The sequence below is a fragment of the Littorina saxatilis genome, linkage group LG13, assembly GCF_037325665.1.
Source record: "Littorina saxatilis isolate snail1 linkage group LG13, US_GU_Lsax_2.0, whole genome shotgun sequence".
Classification (NCBI taxonomy): domain Eukaryota; kingdom Metazoa; phylum Mollusca; class Gastropoda; order Littorinimorpha; family Littorinidae; genus Littorina; species Littorina saxatilis.
In genome coordinates, this window is record NC_090257.1 from 6,897,309 (window position 1) to 6,907,308 (window position 10,000).

Consider the following 10,000-nt stretch of genomic DNA (forward strand, 5'->3'; position numbering starts at 1 on the left):
CCCACACACACACTGACACACACACACACACGCCCACACATACACTGACATACACACCAACACACACACGCCCACACTACAGCAGTCACGATCACACCATCACACGCAGGGCAGACATGAGGTAAAACAAATGACAATCATCTATTAAAAGAAAATGTACAAAGAGTGGTCTAAGATGCTGGTGGAAGGGTCTACACAGAATACAATTTTATAATCTAATGCATAGTTAGAACTAGCCCATCCCCTCCACCCACCCACTCATGAATAACTAAAATAATGCAGCTAAAGAAAATGTTGAACATTTGGAAATCAGGAATCACACATCAAAGTCCCACTCAACCCTCCCCACCACCACCACCACCACCACTACCTAACACTGAGTCACAGGATGTGGTGAGCTCACCGCCAGCAGGATCACCGACTGCGAAGCTGCCCAACTGAGGGATGGGATGCGTTAAGGGAGGAAACAGCTTGGGGGAAGAAAGAGGTCTGGAGACGTCGAGTGCGTGCCCCCAGGGATCGGAATCGACGACCTGAGGGCAGGCGCTCGAAGAGGGGATGGCCAGGGTGGGACTCGTCAGCCACAATTTTCTGGGCTCTGGACAGCATGCGCTTGGCATAGAGGGATGCTAGGGAGGGCAGCTCACAGCCGACGATCCTGCTAGCAGTGCGCACCACACGCTCCAGCTTGTTCTTGAGCAGCTGGGAGGTGTTGCCGTACCACACTGTGATGGAGAATGTCAAGATGCTCTCCACCACGGCCCTGTAGAACTGGACCAGGATGACCTGGCTGAGGCGGAACTTCTTGAGCTGGCGCAAGAAGTAGAGGCGTTGCCGCGCTCGCTTGACGATGGCGTCAACGTTATCATCCCAGCACAGGTCGTTGGAGATGGTGGTGCCCAAGAACTTGAAAAAGTCCACCATCTCGATGGGATCGCCGTTGATGATCAGTGGAGCCACAGGGCCTTTTTTCCTGCGAAAGTCCACCACCATCTCCTTGGTCTTGGTGGCGTTCAGCAGGAGATTGTTGTTGTCGCACCAATACACATATATATCAGAAGTTGTGAAAGAAACAATTGAAAGTCAGAAGAGACTTTCTTCTGAGATGTGTTAAAAATCTCTTAGCAGAGCAAAAGAGAGGAAACAAAAAAATGTGTCCCTTCACAGACAGCCCTATTGGGGAAATCAGACCCTCCTCGGACGGGACCGAGTTTCACACAGACAATCTGCCCCGAAGGGAGAGTATCAATGAACAGAGGAATCTAGTCCAGAGGAGGACCACTAATTTACTACCGTGACCAGACACGTGTTTCGATACTCATGTGTCACATCAGTGGTCTGAAGGTAGATATGGCGAAAGATGTCAACCCATGGTATCCAACCAAGAATCAAACCACTCTCTGAGTGGTAGATTCTGTTGGCATGGGAGACTACCCTCCTCTGACAATCCCACGAGGACATCTGTGAAGGGAAACTCTTTGATTTAAGGTCAAAGAGTGGAAACTTAATTTATCAAGAAAGAATTTAGATATTTAGACAAGTTTTAACCAAGAAATTAGGTTAAAACAAGCAAAATTTGAAAAAGCCTGAAGGGAGGTAATGCTCTGTACCAGCCTGTAGATCCAGTAAAGGATACACGAACGAGGAGATCTAGTTTTTTAAGTAGTGAAACAAAAATATATATATATATATGCAATCAATATTTCTTAACCTCCGTTCAAAATCAAAAATGCAGAGTATATCAATTGGCGTACCATACTGATATTTACCAATACTTATTTAGCGACAATTATCAAATAATGTATATAAAATATCATTTCAGTGGAAAATACTGTTCTTTTTCCAGGTGTGGCTTACACCGGGATGATGTGTGATACAGGGTTTTCCTTGACGGCCGTAGAAGCGCTACCCACGGGAGCTGTCACTATCACAATGGCTCACGAGCTAGGACACAGGTCAGTCAGTCACTATTTTCCCTGAAGACGGAATAAGGCTGCCGAGAATGAAACCTACTGACTTAATCCCCTTAATTCTTACAGGGCTCTGCATTTCATAAAAGAAAAAGTAGGAAGTTCGAAAACATATCGTTGAATGTATGGATTATTCAGTTTTGTAGTATGTATGGTTGTTTTGTGGCCAAGTATGCGTTGACACTTTTTTACATTATTCTCTCTTTCGTTTATGTCATCTGTCTGTTATAATGTTTATCAATCACGGTTTTTCTACATATTTCACGTCCGCGTTAATTTTATGTTGAAGGCATATTTTCAGTATCATCCCGATAAGCCTATAAACAGCCATTCTCTAATGCGTTCATGATCAAGCTGTAAGCAGAAATGATGTGTACTATACACTATTCTCCAGAGCTGTGTACCCGTGGAAACCATGTTACGAAGTTGACATTTCGTTACTTAACTGAGAGATGTTAACCATACACATTGGTTTCATTAATAAGAGCTGGTTCCATATATACCACTGGCCTTCAGATAATGAATTAAAAATATTTGCACATTTTGTTTGTCTACGTTCAGTAAATTACAAGGGTTTTAAAGTTTCGTCAACTTCGTAACATGAAACCCAAAGGTTGTGATATTGATTTGAACACTAACATTTATTTGGTTTAAAAAGACAAACTTATATAAAATGGTTTGTTGCATGTCTGTATCATTATCTAACTGGAGTATTACTGGGAAAAAACCTACAGAGAATACATTCTAGTTGCCATTTAATATACGTTATAATCATTTAAAGTACTGAAAATGCATGTCACAAAATGGTACACAGCTCTGGAGAATAGATTCCATACAAGAGACTAAACGAACATCATTACAATAATCAGAGGGTAGCCCACCGCAGCGACCTGACATCCTTCCCTGGAGTGTCTGTAAAATCGACAAGTCTGGCAGCGGATCGAAATTCAGGTGTGGATGGAGCAGTGAGTACTGGGACGGAGCGGCGTGAAAGCATATTGGGACAAGGTACAAGCTTCGGGACAAGCAAGAGAAAGTGGAGAAGAAAAAAGAAAACAAAAACAAACAAAAAACATCGTTACAATAGAATGAATTAACTCAGCTGTTTCTACCTTTTTGTTTTCCCAACGCATCACTTTTCAGTCTGAGCGCGGAGCATGACGGTGACGGAAACACGTGCACGACCGGAAGTTACATCATGAAAGCCTCGAGCGAGCCACACTCAGCATCCAACCAGAACTTCCGCTTCTCTGCGTGTTCAGTGGCCTATTTCAGCACCTTCTTGACTGGCGAGTATGTATAAGTCTTAACTACTAAAAGAATAGTTTTTTTGTCCTGTATATTTGTAGTTTCTACCATACCATACCATACCATACCATACCATACCATACCAAACCATACCATACCATACCATACCATACTATACTATACCATATCATACCATACCATACCATACCAAACCATACCATACTATACTATACCATATCATACCATACCATACCATACCATACCAAACCATACCATACTATACTATGCGATACGATACGATACTATAATATATACTATTATGTGATTTCAGAAAGAACACTTGTCTGCTCCAAACCACAGCTGGAAAAGTGAACGAAATATCTCTGGGCCAATTGTACACTCCTGACCAGATGTGTCAGATGGTAGAGGGACCACAGTCCTACGTTTGCAGGGTAAGTGGTTCAAACCCTTTCGCCTAGATGCTCAACTGACCTGGTCAAACGAAAGAAGAAAAGCAAGCGTTATAAGTAAAAATCTAATGAATGAAAAATTCGGATTTTTTAAACAAACCATTGCACCACCACTTGATATTTTTTATTCAACAATCTATAACAAGATAACAATGAAAATTTACTCACCAGAAACACAAACGATAAAAAAAATAAAAAAAAGTCGGGGATCGACTCAACAGTACGAGGTTTGAAATTGAGCGGTAGCAATACTTACCTCATTTAAACCCTCCAGACTTGTACTGTTTGGATTATGTGAATGTCTGAGTATACACAGACACCCCCATCACCCCCTAGATCATCGGTGACCTGAAGAAAGCAGTTAAAGCTAGGTTTAGGACATTCCCAAGACAGAAAACCGTTCGTGCCAATGACAATCAAGTTTCGGAGGTGTAATTTGGAGAGAATGTAAATGTCGGACCATTTTAACTATAGACTGGAAACTTTGTACAATGGTCGTGAACGAACTGAAGTTCGTGCACAGCAACTATGTAAATATTTGCTAAACTCAAATGACTGGAAAAATGGCCCTCTTCGTTGTGAAGTTACACTTGCGCAATGTCGCGCAAAATTCATCAATGACAGGGACATGGACGAATTCAACAACGGGAAAGACGTTATCCTACCTGTAATTGCTGTATTCAAGTCACTGATTGTCTAATATTGGTTAAGGTATACTAGGTCATTCGAACAACCCCAAAGGTAACAATCTGGAGAGCATATATCGGGTTACTTTTGGAACCGCTCAATTTCAAACCTCGTACTATAGAGTCGATCCCTGAATTTGGCAACTCTTTTTGAAATGGCTCAACAGTCAGACCATCCAATCTACAACATTGCCACTTTGTGGAAAAGTCATCCATTTGCTGAAGTTAATGTATACCAAATATGTAGTACAGATGTAGAAGTTATAAGCAGTTTTGAGAGTTGCAGTTTTTTGGGGTCACCCTGTAACGTTTTATATTACTTTAATTTTCAGAATCAAAAAACAAGATACATTCACAGATATTTCACAGATATTTCACAGATATGCTCATTCATTCAATCTGACGAGTGGACGTAAACTGATTCTATCAAGATAAGTTTTGTGTGAATATTTGTTTGTCTGTTCACTTAAAAGACCGTTGGGTCGAAATATCTGTGAATGTATTGTTTTGTCAATAACAAACGTTCCAACAACCTACCTTTCTTGTTTTTTTGATTCTGAATTTTGGAACGTTGTCAGTCTCTTTGTTTTTGGATTTATTTAATTTCCAGAGTTTCTACGGAGAAGGCAAACGGGCTTACAGTGAGATCTGCTTGAACGTGATGTGCGCCAAACCAGGTGGCAGCTACTGCAGATCCATTTCTTCTGCCGACGGTTTTGTCTGTGGCAAGGGCAAGGTATGACCATGTGGAAAACTGAAGTACAAGGTCGGCCAGTTGACTGTTTCATGGTACCACGGTCGGCAATAAATATCACGAACTCTGTCAGTCTGTGGCCGAATCTCGTTAATGACCTGCATACTGGAGACTTTGCTTTCAAATGATGTTTTTGTTAAACATATTTGTAATACTTTGTTTTTATAAGTAAAGTGCTTGTCTAAAAACCTTAATGCGTACGGGACTTTGATGAACATTATTTAGAAGAAAAAAAAGAGTAATATGTTAAGCCAACATCTACATTGTTGAATCTTTCGTAAAATACAAATACGTGTAATTCTTTCTTGTGAATCTACAGAGGTGTTCTCTGGGCGACTGCGTAGCTGTCTCCTCAAAAGACAGTGGCACAGGTAAGTTTGTAAACATGTGTTGCGTTTCCTTTTAATTTAATTAAGGTTTCTAAAACAAATGCGGTAAGTATCCTTTGATGTATGTAAGCGCCTGAGGTAATGCCTGAAATGTTTTTGGGAAAAATCAGTTTGGGTTGTCCAAATATCTTCAACTTACAATAGCTATTTCTGAATGAAAGCTTTGACACAATTATTAAACATCGATGCAAGCGAGCAAGAGAGCAAGAAAGAGAGAGTGAAAGAGAGACAGACAGACAGACAGACAGACAGACAGACAGACAGACACACACGGACACACATACAGACAGAAACAGAGAGAGTTTTACATCCATAACAATTAATCGGCTTGAATGAAATCCCAATGAAAACATATGATGCCCATGATGATAAATCCATATACTACCACAATAGTAAACATATATCTGTGTGTGAGTGAAAACGGCATAGAACGCCAACAAAATTTCGAAGAGCTGTATTTTCACTAGTTGCTGCTTTCGAGTGGTGGGCGGAAGTGCCTTTTAGGATTTGCATCTTGGTTATTCAATGAAAACTTGGATTGGATATGGATTTAACATCTTACTGCTTTTCATCCTAGAATTTAAAACCCCCATCAGAAATAATTTTTCACATAAATTATATATAATCTGTGCAATCAGACACGTGCCCGCTCGGTGACAACCCGCTCCCACAGAGTAGTCTGGATGGTCAGAAGTGCAGTCAGGCCATTGCCTCCAAGCCGTCGCACTGCTACCAGACTTACAATCAACGAGTGTGCTGTCAATCTTGCCAGGCTGCAAAGAGCGCTAAAGAAGGTTAGCTGCAATGTCTGGTGCAAATGTGGGTATTCTGCTAAGGCATGGCGCTCACCTATGTAATTTCAGCAGGACAGACGACGCACTGCGATTATTCCAGCCCGCTACACGTTGCGTGAAAGGAAAACAGGCCAAGTACTCGTCATTATCCCTATCGCAGCATCAATAATATGCAGTGCGTCGTCTGTGCCGCCGAAACTGCGCAGGTATATTATGCCCTTAAGCTGCAATGTCTGGTGCATATTGTGGGTATTCTGTCAAACATTTGCTGTTTATGCGTAAAGTTTGCAGGGTTGAAGTACTAAATGTACAAGAAGAATCATGGCGGTAGACGGTTTTCTGTGATTTAAGTGATTTAAAACACACATTATTTAATTATTTATTTCATGATTAATTAAAACATTTGATGTAAAATGTAAATTATTAAGAAATAAATAAATCATTTCATTCATTTATTCATTCATTCATTCAATTAACAATTCAGAAGTTTATTTATATCAAACAAAATAGCAAACGAAATGAACAGCCGTGCAAAGCTAAAACATCATCTTTTAATGCATGCTTTAGTATTTGGCGAACATTTGAAAAGTCAGTATTTAAAGGAAACATATGCGAACTGTCATCATTTAAAAGTTATGCCACACCGTTGCATACACTATTTTACGTTTGTGCAAATATGCTGAACGACAAATAACCATGTTCACAGCCATATTTTATAATAGCTTTTCCAAAATTGTCTGTGTGCGTGCACGTATGTGTGTGTGGGAGATGGCAGGGGTATGTGTGTGTGTGTGTGTATGTATGTGTGTGTGTGTGTGTGTGTGTGTGTTTGTTTCTGTGTGTGCCTGTGTGTGTCTGTGTGTCTGTATGTCGGTGTTTGTATGTATATGTGTATGTCTGTGTGCGTGTGTGTGCGAGCGTGCGTGCGTGCGTGTGTGCATGTCTGTGTGCGCCAATGAGTGTGTCAGTGCATGCATGCCTTTTTGGCTTTTTATGTAACTCTGTGTTTACATCCAAGCTATATGACATTATCTCAATCCTCTTCAGACCCTTCAACCACACACGTTTAGAAACACACAACCAAAACAATATCATGTGTGTTCACAGACTGTGTGTACGGGGACCGTGCCTCGTGGTGCTCTGACCTGAAAACCTACGAGTGTTACGTCAACTCTGAGGTGTGCTGCGCCACATGTGTCAAAAGCAAGACCGCAGTTGCAGGTTAGAAAGTGTCTCCTTTAACTCGTTGTCTCCCAGGTACGGATATATCCGAACCCACTTATAATGGCTCTATCTTACCAGGTACGGATATATCCGCTCAGACTGTTAGCTTCAGTCGCTTCCTGTAACGTCCATCTAACGCCTGCATTCCAGCGTGTTGATACACAGTTACTACACAGTTTCTACAATCAATTCTGAGTGACCTGCTGCAGCACAGCTGGTCTCGGCTAAAAACAACTTGGTCAACATAGCTGGGGTAGAAAGCGTTAACTTCAAATAAATACGTATATATGGTCTTGTTTCAGTTAACTGCATGCCCAGGGCTCCCCCAAACTGAGCGTCCCTGCGTCCTATCCGCACTATCAGCCAAAAACACGCACTAGAAATTCATGGAGAGGACCCACGACGCGCTACAACATTATATTGTATGGGTACGATTAACTCCATAAACATGGGTCGGTACAGATCTGAGAGAACATTTTTTTCTGAAACCAATACTGAGGGTACGCATGATAACGGAATTGTAGTGCGTCCCGGGACCTGCTCTTTATAGTTTTAGTGCGTCCCGGGACCCCCTCTATGAATTTCTAGTACGTGATTTCGGCTTCTAGTGCGTATATGACGCAGGGACGCGCACTTTGGGGAGCCTGTTCAGAACCTCCTTGTCTTGGGACCCTCTAAAGTTCCATTTATGGGGTCTAGGGACCCCCTACACGTTACAGTTGAAGGTCCAGGGAGCCTCTAGGTCGAGCGCCCGTGGGGAGCCCTGCATGCTGAACTACTTTACTGAGTTGACACGTTATCTTCAGGCTGGAGCACACCCCTTGTAAACGTGATAATAAGGCCAACAAAAAATAGGTGTGGTTACGGTAACATAGCACAAAAAAATAGGGTAGGAAGGTAGGCAATCACTTTTTTTTTTAAACTTTTTTTTCTAATGTGTACAAATTAAACCTACTTGACAGGGAAATAAGTGTGCGACTCGGGCGCTTTCGCTTTCATTGCGTTTTCTGCACTCGTTTTCTTGTGTGTGGTTTGGTTTTTTTTGACAAATGTAATAAAAAGTTATAGGGTCGGCCCCTAAAAATAGGGTAGGTCGGGTTACCGTAACCACACCTATTTTTTTGTGTATGCCTTTAAATAATAAGAAACAAGAAGGGCAAAGCCCATACGACTCACATGCTTTACACATTTTTCCTACCAAAATACATGTGACCTTGACCCAAGGTCAAGGTCATCCAAGGTCATGCAACACAAAGCTGTTAATTCAAGACATAGGAAGTACAATGGTGCTTATTGGCTCTTTCTACCATGAGATATGGTCACTTTTAGTGGTTCACTACATTATTTTGGTCACATTTCATAAGGGTCAAAGTGACCTTGACCTTGATCATATGTGACCAAATGTGTCTCATGATGAAAGCATAACATGTGCCCCACATAATTTTTAAGTTTGAAACAGTTATCTTCCATAGTTCAGGGTCAAGGTCACTTCAAAATATGTATACAATCCAACTTTGAAGAGCTCCTGTGACCTTGACCTTGAAGCAAGGTAAACCAAACTGGTATCAAAAGATGGGGCTTACTTTGCCCTATATATCATATATAGGTGAGGTATTGAATCTCAAAAACTTCAGAGAAAATGTGAAAAATGTGAAAAATAGCTGTTTTTTAGGCAACATTTATGGCCCCTGCGACCTTGACCTTGAAGCAAGGTCAAGATGCTATGTATGTTTTTTGGGGCCTTGTCATCATACACCATCTTGCCAAATTTGGTACTGATAGACTGAATAGTGTCCAAGAAATATCCAACGTTAAAGTTTTCCGGACGGACGGACGGACGTCCGGACGGACGGACGGACGGACGACTCGGGTGAGTACATAGACTCACTTTTGCTTCGCATGTGAGTCAAAAAAGTGATTTGTTGTTGTTGTTAGTTTAAGGAGTGATTTGGTCAGAAATAACAAACAACATCGTAAATACTTCGAAATAATGTATTGTCATTGTTTTAAGTAAAAGGTTTGTCCAAAAAGAGAAGTCTTGCAACAAGCCATTAATTTGACATTTCGTGATGACAAAAGAGTTGGGTGTTTTACTCTGCCACTGGAATAAACATGGACTTTGTGAATATAGTGCATAATTCTTCCAGATAATTGTATCATCCTCGTATTCCTTAAACTCTTTCCAGGCTGCGAGTTCGGAGACAAGGCTTCATGGTGTGCAACGATGGATGTCCGGAATTGTCCTTTGAACTCACAAGTTTGCTGTGAAAAGTGCAAGTAGATGAGCCGTGACAAGTGAGTGTGCAACCTTGAGTTTTTCGTGTGTGTGTGTGTGTGTCTGTGTGTGTGTGTGTGTGTGTGTGTGTCTGTGTGTGTGTGTGTGTGTGTGTGTGTCTGTGTGTGTGTGTCTGTGTGTGTGTGTGTGTGTGTGTGTGTGTGTGTGTCTGTGTGTGTCTGTGTGTGTG

The 10,000-nt window shown here is 41.5% G+C and overlaps 1 protein-coding gene across 1 annotated transcript in view; it reads left to right on the plus strand.

Moving 5' to 3' along the window:
* Window positions 1-10,000, plus strand: part of LOC138946361 (metalloprotease mig-17-like) — a gene marked incomplete at its 5' end in the record, with an annotated part of 15,996 nt that overhangs the window by 5,546 nt on the left and 450 nt on the right. The window contains 8 exon segments of the mRNA XM_070317935.1: window positions 1,847-1,955; window positions 3,114-3,263; window positions 3,550-3,670; window positions 4,985-5,110; window positions 5,448-5,499; window positions 6,156-6,311; window positions 7,419-7,532; window positions 9,722-9,830. Coding sequence (XP_070174036.1) covers window positions 1,847-1,955; window positions 3,114-3,263; window positions 3,550-3,670; window positions 4,985-5,110; window positions 5,448-5,499; window positions 6,156-6,311; window positions 7,419-7,532; window positions 9,722-9,816 — 923 coding nt within the window.